The following is a 17,211-nucleotide window of genomic DNA, read 5'->3' on the forward strand; positions in this document are numbered from 1 at the left end:
TTGGGTATTTTAAGCAGTGTCCTTACCAGGCTAGAGAGGAAATTTCCTATTTGATTTGTATGTGAGTAATCTCTAGCAGTTCCTGTTAGGTGAAATTGCACCGAGTATCACTCTACAGTGTGTGCCTCTTGCTCAGGCGTTTCAAAGTGTGAAGGCTGCGAAGGGTGAGAGTTGTACCTGGGATCTCTGCCTGAATCCTGACGCCCAAATCTCTAGAGCGGCGCGGCTGTGGCGAGGCAGCATCAGCTGTGGGGAGAAAGAGGGGGCAGAAAATATTTCCCCGGCAGGCTGACGATGACCTGGGAGGAGAGGTGAAGGGAAAGGGGCAGGGGTTTCCTTCTGCCGGGAGCTCAGCGTGCCCCTGCGGGCAGGCGGCAGGGTGGCCGCTGCTCGGCGCTGGGGAGCGCGGAGCCTGTGCGGGCGCGGTGGGCGTTGCGGAGCTGCACCCGTCCCGCCCCGTCCCGTCTGGGGGCTGCCCGGTGGAGTCCAAGAGCGGTGGCGAGGCGAGGGGCGGTCGCGGGCTCTGCGGCGGGCATTTCCCGGCAGAGACAGGTCCGGCAGCGGCGCGTCCAGCGCTCTGGGCGATGTTCGTTAGCGGCGGCTTTTTCGGACTGCGCTTGTCGGCGAGCCCGGCCTGCTGTTAAAGCGTATTTTGTATTTGAATCGGCTAGATTATTTTTTTTAATTATTATTATTAATAATTTTTTCCCCTCCCCCGCTTGTGGTTTAAAAGTGGCGCTCGGCCGTTAAGCGGGATGCTCGCATTCCGCGTTACTTTGGTTGCCTGCCAGGTAGAGCTCATCTCTTACAGCATCTTCCTGCCATCAAGCAAAAATTGTCTCTTCTCCCAAGGATTAATTATTCAACACGTTTAATGTGTTTGGGGCGGGGAGGCGGCCACTCGGATGCATCCTGGTGCCGCAGCGCCTGTCCCTGCTTTGTCTCGCACCTGGTGTGTTTGCGCGGCTCGCCCGCCTTCCTTCCCCCCCAGCCTTCTCGCACTCGCTCCCAGCTCCCCACTCCCCCCTGCGGAGCTGGGGGCCTGTGCACCGGACCCCGCACCTTGCCCGTGGGGATGCTCGGGGTGGAGCCGCAGCCGCGCCCCCTCCGCTCCCCTCGGCGGCGGCTCCGCGGGCGGGCGGGGTGTTGGGGGGAGGTCGGGGGGCTGCCCGCCGGGCGGGGCGGCAAGTGTGGGGCGGCCCTGAGCGGCCCAGGGAGCGCAGACCGGCGGCCTCGTCCCGGTGCGGAGGAGGGGCTGGGGGCTGGCCCGAGCCGGGCGGTGCCGCCGCCCGGGCAGCGCGGGGGGCTCGGCTGCAGGCGAGGCGCGGAGAGAGGCTTCGCCTGTGACTTCGGCTTCTCCCCGCAGAGCCCGAGAGGCGCCGGCACTGCTGAGGGGACAAGGGTGCTTTTTCCCGGCCGGTGGCAGTGGGTCGGGACCCAGGAGGGCCGAAGGAAGGAGCTGGCGGAGAGGCATCCCGAAGAGGCACCCCGGCGCGGTCCGTCCCGTCCCTGCCTGGCTCGGCGCGTCCCACCGCGGCCGCTGCTGCCGCCCCGGGCTATGGGCCGGCCCGACTGAGAGCCCGCTGAGACCGGTCCGCAGCCCGCCCGGTGCTGCCCGGAGCGCCGGCCGCCGAGGCGGGGCCGCGCCGCGGGAGTCCAGTCGCAGGGAAGATGCCCTCCGCGGGGCGGACGGCGGGCTTCCTCCTCGTCCTCCTCTGCGGGGGTAAGTACCGCTGAGCCGGCCCTGCGGGAAGCTTTGGGGCTTAGGTGACCGATGCCACCGGCGGCCGGGGCAGGCTCCGAAAATCTTACCCAAAATACAAACATGATATAAAAAACCCTAATACTTTCTCTTTGGTTTTTAATCTCCAAGGCTAAGTTAGAACAGATGTGAGTTTACTTGCACTTTAAATTTATGATGTGAAGGAGAAGAATATTCAAGTGTATTCCTATTTTAAGTTTCTAAAACATTATGCCTTCTCTGCTGCCCCCCTCCCAGCGCTTTTTGTATCATCAAAGTAAATGGGGTTTGGATTGATAAATGAAAATGACCAAAATATGAAAAGTTATTGGATACTAACTTGGATGATGCTATCCCACAGATGTTAAGTTACTAAAGCAAACAAAAAATCCATTATATCTCTTTTTCTTCCATATGGCTTTGTTTGCCAATACATTTCTGATGTTTACATGAACAAATCAAAGTTGCATGCTAGAGAATGCAGTATAACCTTGCACATCAAATATGCATTTGCGAAAACACAAACACCAAGCCATCCCAGTAGTTCACTAATTGGTACGACAGAGAGTAAAGGGCAGCATTAATTCTGTACTTGTGATTCTCTGTAAAATATGCATCTTGGTCTTTCTCGTTATTGTTTCAAATTCATTGTTTTAAGTTCACACCATCTTAAACTACTTTCTGTAACTAGCAGAGATTATTAAGCCTCTTTATTTCATTTTTTCCTTTGTATGCTAAAATGCTTCAAGTTGCCCTTATTCCTTCTCTTCCTAGCATATTATTGTTAAGGCCTGACCTTCATAAAAACTCAGTGGTACCCAAGCATAGGATGTGTGGGACATACTATGTCTAAAATTATTTAAAAGATAGAATGGATTTTATCCCAAGTCATTTCACTCTCAGGAAGAATTAGCCATACTTGTATTGCTAATGGATGATCTATCCCGCCTACTTTGCTTTTATCTTTGGCAAATCCATTTTCTTAAATGTTTTTGGCAGAATTAGGAGAAATGTAATTTACCTAAGTTGTTCAGTTTGAGGGGTATGTTTTCATTAGTGAAAATGATTCATATGCATTTGCTTGAAAATGATTTCCGCTTAAGGTGGACAGATGAACTTCTATTCATACTGTGATGCCCCAGAATATTGTATGCACTGAACTAGCTGGTGCTTGGAACTGCCGAGCTGCTTATACATTTATTTGTTTGTTTTTCTTCGTTGTTTCCCTTTCAGTTGGACTGTCGTTTGATTTTACGTTTAGCTGTATAAGTTTAGATGAATTTCACTCTGTAAGTCACAGGCAGGAAAGGGAGTTGTCTTTGTGTTCTCCCCACTCCAGATAGATATCTAAGCCTTTTCTTTCTGTAAGTATCAGACCTAAGCAGTTGCAAATGAGTTTAAAAGACTCTTTATTATTAAATGTGACCCTAAGTTGTTAACTCTTGGATCTGTCCATACCTTGGAGGAATATTATAGGAGTTTGATTTATTTGAGTAGAATAGATTCTCAGCTAGACTTTGTTTTTCTTAATACTGCTTGCTTATAATTGCAAATACTAATTTTGTCTACGTGCTCTGCTTTGACTGGTGAGGTTTAATGCTTGATTCCCCTTAATTTTCACTAAAACCATGGGGAAGAAAAGTTGTATACATTTAGGATCACACTTTATGGTAATTGTATTCATAGTTATTTCAAGAAGTCTAGCATATTAGCAATGTCGTATGGGTGTCTGTTGCTGGAGAAGCACTGTTTCACATTCTTGAGGTGTATGACACTAAGTCCTATTTATCTAATAAAAGCTGAGTTGACAACGGGGGTAAGATGAGTTACTATATCTTGAAGGTATCGGCAAAATCCCTGCATGCTTGGAGTTCCAGTTCAGAAGCAGAGCTACCTTATGTGTGATGCTGCAGTCCCCTGGCAGGAGGAGGAGGAACACAGTGAAACTTCAGTAGGCTCCATCCTAGGGGAGAGCCAGAGATTCATTAATGGTAACTCTGTTGTGTGTTTGCCGGGTGTTGTGATGGAATCTCTCTTAGCTAGGCAAGACCTCGTCATTGAGGATTCCTACCCAAAGTTAACATGCAGTGATACCCTTGCAGTCCTCTCCTATTGGTACATTTTGGGCTTATCTAACCTGGGGGGGTTTGGAAAGCTTAAAGCTGCAATAGTTCTTAAAACTACTGTGTTTGTGCTCACAACTAACCGAAAGGATTTCTCTAACTTGGAACAGGATTGCGTTTTACCAGGAGAGCTGGATTAATCAGTTTTGTGAGCATGCTGTTAGTTGAAAGGATTAGATATGGTTCTTTTGTATTGGTGGGCTTCAAAAAGCACACTGGACCATTTGTTCTGAAACAGAAAGGTTGCAGCCTGCTGCTTTTGCACCATAAGCTACATGTGAGTCTCCTACATGCACTGGTATTAACGTGCAGTCAGCCTAGGAATAGAGGAAATGAAAGGAATGTTTCATCTCAAATTAAGACTTCTGTCATCAGTATCAATTCAAAGAAAACCAGGTTTTTATTCTGGAGCATACACATGTATTTTTCAGAAGTTTTACATCATGTCAGTTGTACGCTTCAGGGTGTTTACTCGCAGGTTGCACTGCATGACTGTTTGGCACTGGAGTTCTGATTCATTTCTGAAAGCCCATTGATATAAGAGAAGGATCTTGTTAAGTGTAGAAAAAAGTGCCTGTGGGAAAGACTTGGTAGGATTGTCTTGTCTGGAAAGTAATTTTTATTATTAAAGGGAATACTTTTGAAGAGCTAATCTATCCTCAGTGGATAAAATGAAGTTTGAAGCGTTACACTATGTATGGAATTGGAAGGGAAACCTGCATCTACATTGAAATAATAGAGATGCTACTTCAACAAATGTGCTTTTGAATACAGATTACTCAAACTTTTTTATTGATTATGATATGAAACTACTCATGAGCATATTCTGATACTCATTTAAGCACTGTTTGGGATCAATTCTCATACTGCTAGGGTTACTGTTAATATTATATTTTGACTGGTTACGATTTGCAAGAGCTCCTGGCTCAATTTAAGCATCCAGATCAAGGACAGACTTTAGAAACCAACTGTGCAAATGTTGACATTCTTCTCCCCAAAGTTTAGCCATTTTGTGTAATATTTGTATTTCATAAGATAAAATGGATGTTTTCCCTAGGAAAGGACACCTAAGTGATTCTTAAAACCAAAACCAAACCCAAAAAACCCTACAAACAAGCAAAAATCCAAACCAAAACAAAAAAAGATTTGCTGTGCAATCTTTAGATAAATAAAACAGTGCTTATCAGATCAAATGGTGGAGCACAGACCACTGCCTTGAGTCACAGGCCGTGTTAAAGACAGACATAAATTTGTGTGCCTGTCATTTTGGCAGTGATCTGGTCAGACAATATGTGATTCTGATTCTACTTTGTTTGCCCTGACTGTAGGGCAAGCACAAAGATAATCTGTGGAGGAACGTGAGAGGCGTTTCCTTAGATCTTGAGTGTCTTATTTGGACAAGGTCTAAGAGCTATGAGTAAATTTCAAACCTCACTGTTCTTTTTGGTAGAAAAAAAGTGTTATTTATGACACTTTGGTTCTTTTATGCTTTTTTTTTTTCTCTGCCTGGAGGTTCAGCATCTTATATGCTGGCTCTTCCCCAGGCACCTCACAGCCCACTGGTGGCACCAGCAATTCCTCTCACTCCAGTCACCTGCTTCTGCCTGCATGGACCATGAAACTTCTGCCTCACCCACGCAGGACTGACTGTGGGGTTCATTCCACAGGAAGGTGCCTGGGTCCTCTGTGGCCTTCTAGGCTGAGCCTGTCTCCTCACTTTACTCCTATTCCCAGGTCCTTCACCTTCCAGTTCCTCCATAAATGAAATATGGCACTGAAGTTCACAACCTGCAGCATTTATCGTTTCACAAAAAATCACTGTACCGTTTTGGGCTTTTAAACTTGTTCTAATAGGATCCGTGTTTGTGTATATTTAATTTCCTTCTCATTGCTGTGCTGTCTGTCGCTCAGGTGCCTGTATTTGCCTGTCTGCCTGTCTTCTCAGGGTGTGTGTCAGGTCACTGTGCAGTATTGGCTTGATTAGTTCCGCCAGTCAGTTTGCTGTCGTCTTGGTCTTTGGCTTCATTCATGGGTTTTGTTGCTATCATAAAGACAGTACAAAGGAAATTAATATGAACATTACAAAACCCCAGCATTTTAATGCTAAAAACTTTATTCTTTAGGCTGTGATTAACAGACAAGATTTCTTGTAGTATTAACAGAAGCAGTCAGTTTGTATGACAGCATTAGTTCAGTACCTGAATACAAGATGCACATTGAGTAGCATGCCCACGTTCAGTTTTCCATCTGCATGGAACACTTTTTTTTTTTTTTTATTTTTTACTAAGGCCACAGATACAAGGGGTGAGAAACTGTGTATTTTGTCAGTCTCAGTTTCTCCCCCACTTTGGCCCCTGGCAGGAGGGAAAGGATTCATTCGCTTGTTGCTGTACTCACATTCTTGGCACTGCTGCTGAGGCTGGTAGCAAGGCGAGTACTAATTCTAGTTTTTTTTGGATTTGAACAGAGGTAACTGTTTTGAGGGAAGTTAAATAGTAGCTCTCTCCTCAGTACCTTGTTTAGCAACTGTACTGATTTATGCATACTGTGTATTTAAAGGGGACAGACAGTAAACAAGAATTCATAGCTTCCCCTCCTCCTGGGCTGCTCTCTCCCATATAATGCAAATATAATAGCAAACACAAATATACCACAGGTTGGATAAAATCCATGCTGCTTGGAGATCTAGAGAGCCTTTTTGTGTAAAGGTCACTTGGAGTCCGTCTGCGGTGAGGAGAGGGTTTGCTTTATTCATAAGTCAGCATCCTTCAGCTTTCCGGCAGAACCAAAAGTGGTGCCAGCTGGTAACTGACTGGAATTGTCTCTTGGTTTTGAAATGTAACAAATTGCTAGACACTGCTTATTGGGTGCTGGCATTTGTAAGGTTGCGAAACTTACTTGAACACAGATGGTGATTCCCTGCATGGCAAAGGTGTATGTTAAGAGCATGCTCCTTCAAGATTGAAGCATGCTCGTGGTGCCGAATCTGTTCTTAGCTCTTGCTTCCTACCTTGGTTTGATTTGACAGAAGCACACCTTAAAAATTCACCAAATTATTTAAAAGAAACTTTGGAATTGCTTTTTCTCCAGATGTTTGGGTTTTGTTGTTTGTTTTGTTCTAGCACATTTTGGTGAGCAGACAACTAAAGCATGGCAAGGATAAATAAAGCAATTACTGTTAGGAGAAGGATAGATTTGAGGTTTGCATATTAGATTGGTTAGATCAGGATTCAAGTTCAGTTAACAGCTGTGCTACAGATTTGCTTGTTGTCTCACACTGTCAGTTTTCTGTAAAATAGCACCATCGCTAGCATTCTCTTTTGCATGCCACATGCACTGTTGATTGCCCCTCACATAACCCCATACTGGGGCATAATGGACGTGACACAAAGCGGGGAAAATACACTGGAAAACAGTTTTCAGAATTTCTAGAGTGGTGATGCACCAGTGAAAAAAACAGTATCAGAGAAGTAGTAGATTGCTATAGAGTAAAATCTGTTCAGAAGCCTTATCTCTACAATGGAATCTTTTCTTTCATCAGTGAAATTCATTGGCTACTTCCACAATGTGGAAGTGAAGGTGAAGCCTTTTGACAGGTTTTCATATAGATAAGATGCTTGCTAATAAGTTTATAGAGAAAGTTTGTGTTGATAACAGTGAGTCTGCTGAGGTGTGAACAGCCAGATGGATTTTGCTCCTTTTGGAGCTCATCTTTTTTTCTAAAGAAGTACCTACAGCCATCTTATTCTTCAGGTGTTTTGTCTCTTTGGCCCACAGAGAGGACACAAAACTGGTTTTCTTAAAGGTTGCTTCATAAAAACAGCTCAATAGTTTCAGATTTCTGGATCTTGAAATGGGGCCATAAACATACCTTGTGCATTTTTACCTAAAAGAGATGTTCCGTAAATCTTCCAAGATGAAGATGATCATCAGCACTTTAGAGTTTAAGGGAAAATTACAGTCATCACAGTCAAAACAAGGCATTGGAAACTTTAAGGGGATAATAGTGCCAAAAATGTTGTTTGACTGAATTACTTTAGATATTTGGCTAATTAAATCAGGTGATTGTAAAAAAGAAAATGGATATATTACTCCTAATGGTTGTCTAATGGCTTTTCAGTGTATGCATTTAGAAAACTAATTAAACATTATATTTAACTGATATAACAAAGTTGCTTGTGTTGCTGTAATGGGTGGTTTTTTTTAGTGTCCATTATGGCTTTCTTCTAAATGACATAAACTTCAATCTTGGATAATAAATCAAGTTTTTTTTCGTTATTCAGAGACACCAAGTTTTCTTACATTGACAGTTCCATTATCTGTTCTTTCATGTGCAGAATGGCAAAACTCATGTGGGCATCAGTAGACCAGAATGTCACATAACTCGAAAGCCCCTTAAAGGCTAGTTTTGCTACTGAATTAGAGCAGGTATCCAGTAGTCCTATCAGTGCCATTCTAGAGCTGACTTGGAGTTGCATCTTAAATCTCCCAGTGGCTTAAAGACACAGAGACATTTCTCTGGTTTCGTAAAGAGTAGGTAAATAATTGTGAGTAGTTCTTTACCACGCCATTCCTGCATCAATATTTGAGGCTTTCAGATTGGTCCCTTTGACTCTTTTGAAGAGGATACTTCTACATTGAATTTTTTCTGGAGTTTTTTGCCTTTGTTGGTAAGGTGGCCTTCCATGTTCTGTTACCTAAAAGTAGACCTTGAGAAGTTATTTCTGTGCAAATAGAAATGAAAATGTAAGATATATGAATGGTTTACAAAACGTTGGTGAGATTTGATTTGATTTGATTCTCTAGGTTATCTTCTCCACCTCCTACCACTGTGTTCCTCAGAAATTACCTATGAAATTGAAAGTACCTCTTTGTGTTGCTCCTGTGTGTTTGGGAAGAAGATAAGATGACCAGTGTTCCCGCTGTTTTGTGCAGTAGGGGTGAGGGGAGAAAGAATTTGGATTAATATGAATAAAACAGAACAGAAAGCTGTAGAGAAACTATGGCTTACTGAAATTTAGTTCATAACAGTCATCTATGGCTTTAAACATCTGATTTTTTGAAATACATATATTAAATGAATTCTCTATTTGGAATACCCAGTATAGAATGATTAATATGTACATTTATGACGATCATTCATCTCAAAGTAGGAGAGGGTTTGAAATATGCATGTACTCAAGTGCTGCAATAAGGCTTTCTTTTACAAAGAATAAAACCAGACACTGGCAAGTTGTATGAAAATGTTTCTAAGTTATATTGACATTGCTTTGTGGTCTGCAAGACTGTAAGACAAAAGGGTGCTGTTCATGAAATCTAAGTAACAGTGATAGGAATGGAGAGGATTCAAAACTCTCATTGGGGGAAGGCTTAAAGTTTTATTTTACTAGGAAAAGAAGTAGTTTATTTTCCAGGGGAAAAAAATATTAAAAAATTCAAATTGGGAGTAGGGGAATGAGAGTAGATTTGGGGGAAGGGCGTTGACTGTTTTGATACCATCCTATGAAATTGCAGTGTGATAACTGGGAAGTTCTGACAGGACCTTTGGGGAAAGTATCCAATGCTAATTATTAACAACAGCAAAGTGCTTCATTGGCACTGCTGGTATGAAGAACATCATTTTGTAAAGCACTTTAACAGAGCCTTCTCACATCTCTGAAGTACTTGGGTGTATGCTTAGGTTTAACCCATATCAACAAAGTGTTTTAGTCTGGGACTGCTGAATAAAAGCCCTATAAAGAATTGCATAGAATTCCCTAAAGGTAAAACTGGCAGTATATTCAGGTGCCAAATTTCTTTGCTACCCTTTGATGTAAAATTCCCTTTCCTGTCATCTACCTAGACTAACAATTGTCATGAAATGTAGGTTTTACTCTCGTGCGAGCAACACATTACAAGTGTAAGATCTCAAACTTCTGCTGCTGCCTGCAGAACACAAATGGCCCTGGTAGTTTGGAAGCAGCTTATGTTACCACTCAGGAGTGTAGGTGAGGCTAGCTTGCCCTGAGCTCTGTGTTGTCTTAGTTTACAGTATCTACGCTAGTGTGTTTAGAGCAAATTTGGTTATTTTTGGGCTACCTTTTCATCTTAGAATTAGATACAGTGCTCCTGACCAGTTTCTCAATAAGAGATAAACATTTGAGATACTTCTCACTCACAGCATGGACAAAGTCCTATGTGTGTGTGTACGTGCATTTATTTATTTAGATAGTTTTACTGAGGAGCCTTCTTAATAGTCTAACTAACTTCCCTGGGTTCGACCATCTGCCTTTAAATCTTTCTGTAGGCCTGTTGTTTCCTTGAACTATATGCATATGACAACGGTTTCTGGTGCTCCACTGCCTTGGATCACTTTTGCTGTGAGTTACTATGGGGTACTTTGTATTTTGATAGTCAAAGTGCCTGTGGAAAGAAATGATGACTGCCTGTTACTGCTTTTGAGCAATTCAGGATAGAGGTTTCTCTAGTTGAACCTATGGATGTTGTTGAAATAAAAAGGACCGAGGAAAATGATTTCTCTAGAGTGGCTCATCACAATCCCAGCTATGAAAAGAAAAAGCGATGAGAGTGTTTAAATTTTGAGTTTGAACATCAGGTTTTAAAGTGATGAGGGGGGAACAGTATGGCTGCAATATAAATTTTATTGCACATTTCAATTGAGTATTGCTGACATCCTCCAAATGAGAAAGCATTTTAAACCGTTTTATTGCTTTGATAAAATTTTGCCTTTGTGAAGATCAGAAGAGTTGTCCTAAATTGCTTTGCTAAGGACGTTTTGGATACTAAGAGTTTATAACGTACATTTTCCATATCCTATTGTATCTTAAAACAACACAGAGAAAACAACCCAAGCATTTAAAACCATTTCTGTAAATTCAATAACAGGCAGCATCATCTTAAGACACTGTGACAGACCATGCGTATCCCCTCTATAAAAATCGGAAACATTTATAAATTATTTTTTCTTGTAATATTCAGGCATTTAAGGGAGCCTGTTACTGCTGGGGAGAGGGTCTTTATTTAACTCTTTCTATTCTTAAACTTTAATAAAATTTAAAATTAAAATTGGACCAAAAGTTTCAGGGTGGTAAATGGCTAAAGAAAACAGGTAAGAATAGAAAGCCCAAGGTTTTTACTCTTTGCCTTCTCTCTCCCCCCCCCCCCCCCTTCTCTTTTTAAAGCTGTCTGCCACAGACTTTATTGTTACTTATATTTTCATAATGTTTCCAATACTTTATTAAAGCTTTATCTCCTGGTGCCATGCAGTTAGGTGGGAGTCTTCCCCTTTGTTGAATAGCTTCTGTCCTTTGTCTCTACACAGGAAAACTCAGCATCACAGCCTAGACATCCTAAGTAACTGAAAATCAGAAAACAAATTAGAAGAATCTGTACAAGACTCTAGCCTCTCAGAGTCTGTGTCCCCACAACATGACTTCTAGGAGACAGTAAGGAAAAGGCATGTTATTTAAGTATTTATGTTGGTAATCACAAACTCAGCTTAGCTTGAATATAGTAGTGCCAGTGTAATAAGGAGACTGGTGACAAGGGCTTATTTTAGAAAATGTTCTGTTGCTAAAAAAATCCCTCTGCCAATATTTTTCTTTTTTTTTTTTTTTTTTCTTTCTTCCTGGTGATGGTGATGATAATGTCAGAATTACCACATGGAGTCACGCTAAAACTCCATCTGGCTCAGTAGCCTATTTCTTGATGATGACTGGCACTATCCAGTTTTGAAGGGTGCATTTTGGCCTTCATACTTCTTGGAATGTGATGGATAATAACAAGAAGTTTAGAAAGTGCTGTTTTTGAAGAAAAATAGAAACGATCGATAATATTTAGTGACAAAAATGAGAGCAGAGAAAGCAGTTAAAATTTTTCAGTTCATGCAGAAGTATTATAAAGATGGATGTAATGCTGAAAATGGACTAATGGTGGAAACGACATGGGGGTTATAGCAAGTAAAATTCAGGAAGTGTTTTGGTAACGGGCAGCCACAGGAATCAGTTGTCTGCATTCACTAGAGGACTTTTGTTACTGGGAGTATCTTAAGAACAGGTGAGACAGCAATGTATTGATGTGGGAATGTGTAACAGGTCCTACCTTCTGTGAGTTACATGACCTCTGCTGGTAACTTCATCTTACAGTTTTATGCTTAAGGTGTAAGAAATAGAACCAAGGCAGCCTTAACTTTGATGAAGTTAATGCCTGGTGCTTGATCAGTCAGGACTCTAAGAGATCATGATAACTTGAGTTTGTGGTCAATGGGATTTGAGAGTCAATATAAAAATACTTATAATCTTAATCGTTAACAGCTGAATAGACAGGAGCTAGATGCCTTTGATGTCAAGACAAGTTTCTGGAGTTTCTGGTTTCCAGAATATCCTCAGGGATGTATTTGATCTGTGGTGGTCTTTGTATTTTTGAAAATCAAGTTCTAATACCACGCTCAGTGTTCTCAAATCACAGGCAATAAGTTGGGAACCTCACACTGGCACTGAACATTTCCAGTTAGGGCCTTGAAAAAGCTGGTATGTGTATGGACTAACCCAGTCACCCAGAAGAATAGAGAGAATTCTGTTTTCTTCAGACAGAGAAGGAAATGCATTGGAGTGGTAATATTCATGTTGAAGTAGACATAGGATTTAAAAATCCATTTTCTTAAGAGTTAAACTGGATTTATGCTTTGGTAGGCAGGTCTTGTTAAATGAGATTTTGATGACAGCAGAAAGACCATGGGAAAAAAAACCAAAAACAAACAAACAGTGCTGGGATTATAACTCTATTGTCAGTATTTTCCACCCTGAATCCTAAATTCAGATTACCAGGACTGCTTATCTGTCTTTGACTTCTGCTGCTGAGAGCTGTCCTCTGGTTTTCCCCTTTATCAATGCAGTGCTTTGCTAGATTTTATTCTTTGAAGAACTACAGCTTGTGTTTTTTTCCATTCTTGGTTCTGTTTCACTGCAATAATGCATTCATTGTATTTCACATCATTTTCAAATAAAGTGTTTATGTTTAAATGTGCTTAATTTTAAAAAGGGTTTGGGACATGAGTTACTTAACTGCTGTTGGTTGCCAGTACTGGTCTCATTGAAGGAACTGATAAGGTGTTTTACAAAATAAAACTATGGGGGAATATGATGCAATCCTATAATGTTATCCTATTTCTCATTCTGAGATTTTTGTTCACCTTCTATGTGCCAGCATAGTATAACAATAGGTTGTATCCCATTCTGAATGCAAGATAGAGACAGGAAATCACTATGAAGAAAAGAGAGATTATTATTCCTCCTATCCAAGGATTGAATTCAATCCTTGTTAGTCTTGATTTAAAGGCGAATTGTTACCTTGTCACCTTTTCTGGCATTTGGACAGAAATCCACAAATGTGTGGAACTTCTGTTGAAAATGAAATTGCACTGGGCTACGTGATTACCTTTCCAAATGTCCTGATAAAGAGTGCAGGTGCTGTCACAGCACATGTGATTTTTTAGACGTGATTTTGCATGGTTTTTTTTTTTCCCCACCTCTAGCCTTTGAATAGTTTGTCAATGCCATCAATCTCACAATCGAATTAAAACTTAAGGCTTAATTTTTTTTTCTTTAATTAAAAAGATAGGAAGAAGCATTATTGTCACAGAGTTGACTTGGAGAAATTGCAGAACACCTCATCTTTCTCTTTTTACAAGATGCCTTCTTTTAGCAACTTTGATTACCATTAGCTATCACTAGGTAATAGCTGCAGGTAGAATCATAGAATGGTTTGGGTTGGAAGGGACCTTGGGGATCATCTAGTTCCAGCCCACCTGCCACAGGCAGGGACACCTTCCATTGTATCAGGCTGCTTAAAGCCCCATCCATGTCTGGCCCTGTATCATGGAGCATACTGCCTAAACTGCTGAACTTTTTTGTGCAGAGAGCTGCTAGTACCTTTTTTGTTAGAAGCCTATACATCATTAGGGTAGACAAGAACCCCAAAATGTAGCCTTGCTTAGAAAGAATGAGCTTAAAAAATCTCAATGAGAGAAGAAATTAAGAATATTAAAAAAATCCATAGTAAATTAATTCAGGTCCTACACTCCAGCTTCTGTGCCTATCTTATTTGCTTGGGAAAAATCTGGCAAAGTTGGTGTTAAAATATATTTATTTTCTGTTGCTAATGCCCGATCTACTTCATGAGGGAAAACTGACCAAGTGTAGGGAAAAAAATCAGGAAACTGTCAATGCAGAAAGTACTGTCGAAAGCAGTATGGGCAAGATTTTCATATTATGGTTCACTAGTGCATTTAATGGGGTCATAATCTTTTCTAGCTGCTCTTAATGAAGATTGGTTTTCCCCCTAGATTTCAGGTAACCTGTAGACTGTAAAATAATTAAAACAAGAATGAAATTGAGACTATAATAAATAGTGTGGGTGGTTTGTTTTTTTGTTTTTCTTCTTTTTTTTGTTGTTGTTGTTTGTTGGCGTTTTGTTTTTTTTTGGTGTATGTTTTTGGTTTGGGGTTTTTTTGTTGTTGTTTGGGTTTTTTTGTAGGTTTTTTTGTTTTTTTTTTTATCTTTTAAGGATGCTGTATGTGCTTCTGGAGAACAGCACATTGAGACAGGTTTCGATTCCTTTCAATATGGTAACTTCTCCCAACATCAAGTAATGAATGAATGCCAATTTGATGGCAACTTCCAGTGTTTGAAAATTACTTTGGAATAAAAGCTGTAAAAGGGAGGGATTGCTCCCTTTATCTCAATGAGACATTAACCCTGTGGTCTTCAAAAGTCATTTAAATGTGGTCATTGGCAAGGCTACATTTTTGTTTGTTGCCTTTGCTAATCTTTTTAGTAGAGCTGTCCAGATAAACAAGTTAATCAGTGGACTGTGGGAAACAAATGGCCGCTGATGGGCATCATGATCACTGCCGGAGTTAGGTGAATATTTAACAGGGTCTTCAAACTCTTGGCAAAGACCATCCAGCAATGTTACCAGTGGGCTAAGACACATAGATTTGGCAGTGGCTCTCTATTTTAAATATCTATGGTTATATTTCAATAATAAGATATTGTATTGTAATGTATGAAGTGAGAGGTTGCAGACTGACATAAAATGAGAATTAAATAGACCACATGGACTGTTTTGCTGATTTTTATCTTGCTGAATAATGTTAATGTTATTTTGAAAATACTGGAGGAGGACCAGGTGCATTTAAGTTGCTTAGCATTTGCAGGAGTCTGGATTTCTCATTATAAAATTGAATACACTGGTCAAGTACACAGATAAATATGTACAAGCTTATCTGGTTTTGCTCTCTTGGGAGTAGTACTTCTGAAATTATGATTTAGTTCAATACATGATCCAGAGATGTTGATAGTCCTTCTCTCGTATTGGTGTTTCTGTATTGTACCTCTGGCCATTGCACATCCATGGTGAAATGTGTTATGTTTTGATCACTGCTCCTGATGGTCTGTCAACCATAGTAAACATCCAGGATGCCCTAATAAACAACTATTTTGGTAGTGCTTGTGATTAAACCCTTCATGATAAACTTGCATATTATTGTTAAAGAGAGGATGAGGATTGAGGAACATAGAGCAGTATAAAATGCTGGGAATCCCTGTTACAGGTGGTGATACTGTATAACAACATTTTGTTAAACAATTTTGAATACACAGCTGTCTCTCCTCTTTTTTTGGAGACTAGGTTGGTTTTGTGTCAAAAAAGCCTTATGTGTACATATTAAGAATAACTGGCTAGTCACAGTGTCGTGGTTTAAACAAAGTCAGCCATAAATCACACAGTCGCTCTCTCAGTCCCCCCCTTTTTGGCCTACCCCCCTGCTCCTGGAGGGATGGGAAGAAGAATCAAAAGAATGCAACTTCCACGGGTTGAGATAAGAACAGTTTAGTAACTAAGGTATAACACAAACCACTACTGCTACCACCAATGATAATAATGATAAAGGAAATAACAAGGGAAGAGAATACAACACTCTCACCACCCGCCGACCGATAACTTGCCCCCCAGCCCAACCAAGCACCCACCGATACCTAGGCCAACCCCACAGTATCTAGCCCTTCTGGGTAACTCTCAGTTATATCCTGGGCATGACGTGCTGTGGTATGAAATACCTCTTTGGTCAGTTTGGGTCAGGTGTCCTGTCTCTGCTTCCTCCTGGCTTCCCCTCCTCCCTGGCAGAGCATGAGACTCAGAAAGTCCTTGGCCAGACCAAACATTTGAGCAGTAACTAAAAACATCGGTGCTACCAGCACTGTTTCCAGGCCAAAAGTCAAAAGCACAGCACTGCACCAGCTACCAAGAAGGAGAAAAAATGACTGCTACTGTTGAACCCAGGACACACAGAAAAAATTAACAAGCAGAAATCTCTGTCATATGACTTGAGGGCATCTGCTGCTATTCTTAAGGCATACAGAAAGGACTGTAGAGTAACTTTCTGAAACAATGGTCATTTTCCTTATAGCAGGCTTAAAAATATGTTTAAATTTAGAATCAAGCCTTCTTCCAAATACTTAAGGTTTGTCTGGTCTGTTGGCAGCTGTCAGGTTTCTTGGTTTGTTTAAATTTAAAATCTCTAAAGTAAAGATTAGTCTGCTTGATCTGTAAGGTAGGGATTCCATCTTCATACACTTAGGCCTGTCAGAGCTGGTCCAGGACGCTTCTGGGCACTGATGTCATACTTAATACATTTTATTTTAGCAATGGTTGATTAGCACCTCTTCCTGTCAGTAAAGCTGGATACATTTGTCAAGAGAGAAACTGCCATTTCTTATCATCCTGTGGTATCTCCTTACAGTTGTGATATTAAGCTCTGCTTCCCTCACACTTGGTATGCAGAATGAATGGGGCTGTTTTAGTATGACTTCTGTTTTTATAGTTAACTGAGCTTTGAAACTGTCTCCTAAATCATCCTTGCCAATAGCATTAACTACCCCTTTGCTGGTAGTCAGAGATTATTCTACAGTAACTTAAAGGGTAACTCATCTTCTTTTGTGATGACAGGAAACATGGAGGGATGTAAAAGATAATGGCTAATTCAAAGCAGATCACTCCACTCTGCTTCTGGAAATCCATCAACTCCATTCAACCACAGATCTGAAATTTTGCAACAAACTTTGAAAGCTCTTTCCCTTTCACTGCTTCAGTAAATTGTTATCTGGGGGAGGATCATGCAGATGCCCTTGAGTTATGATGCCTTTCATTACGAAGGGGTGAATTGCACCTTAGCCTGGCATTCAGAAGCCTGAAAGATTCAACTACTGACTGTGCTTTTGCTGCTTCAGAGAGGGTAAAAGAGAGATGCAAAGTAGATAAGTGATGTGATGTTAAAGAAAGGTCTTTGTC

The 17,211-nt window shown here is 41.1% G+C and overlaps 1 protein-coding gene across 1 annotated transcript in view; it reads left to right on the forward strand.

Annotated features, from left to right (window-relative positions):
* Positions 1 to 815: 815 nt before the first annotated feature.
* The window catches only part of RET (ret proto-oncogene), a 95,507-nt gene continuing 79,111 nt past the window's right edge, over positions 816 to 17,211 (forward strand). Inside the window, exons 1-2 of the mRNA XM_057416379.1 lie at positions 816 to 952; positions 1,367 to 1,723. Of these exons, the coding sequence (XP_057272362.1) occupies positions 1,672 to 1,723 (52 nt within the window). The 5' untranslated portion in view covers positions 816 to 952; positions 1,367 to 1,671. The remainder of the gene's footprint in view (positions 953 to 1,366; positions 1,724 to 17,211) is intronic.

This window comes from Pezoporus wallicus, unplaced genomic scaffold (assembly GCF_028554395.1).
Source record: "Pezoporus wallicus isolate ANWC-B61680 ecotype Strahan unplaced genomic scaffold, APGP_CSIRO_Pwel_v1 contig_2012, whole genome shotgun sequence".
Taxonomy (NCBI): Eukaryota; Metazoa; Chordata; class Aves; order Psittaciformes; family Psittacidae; genus Pezoporus; species Pezoporus wallicus.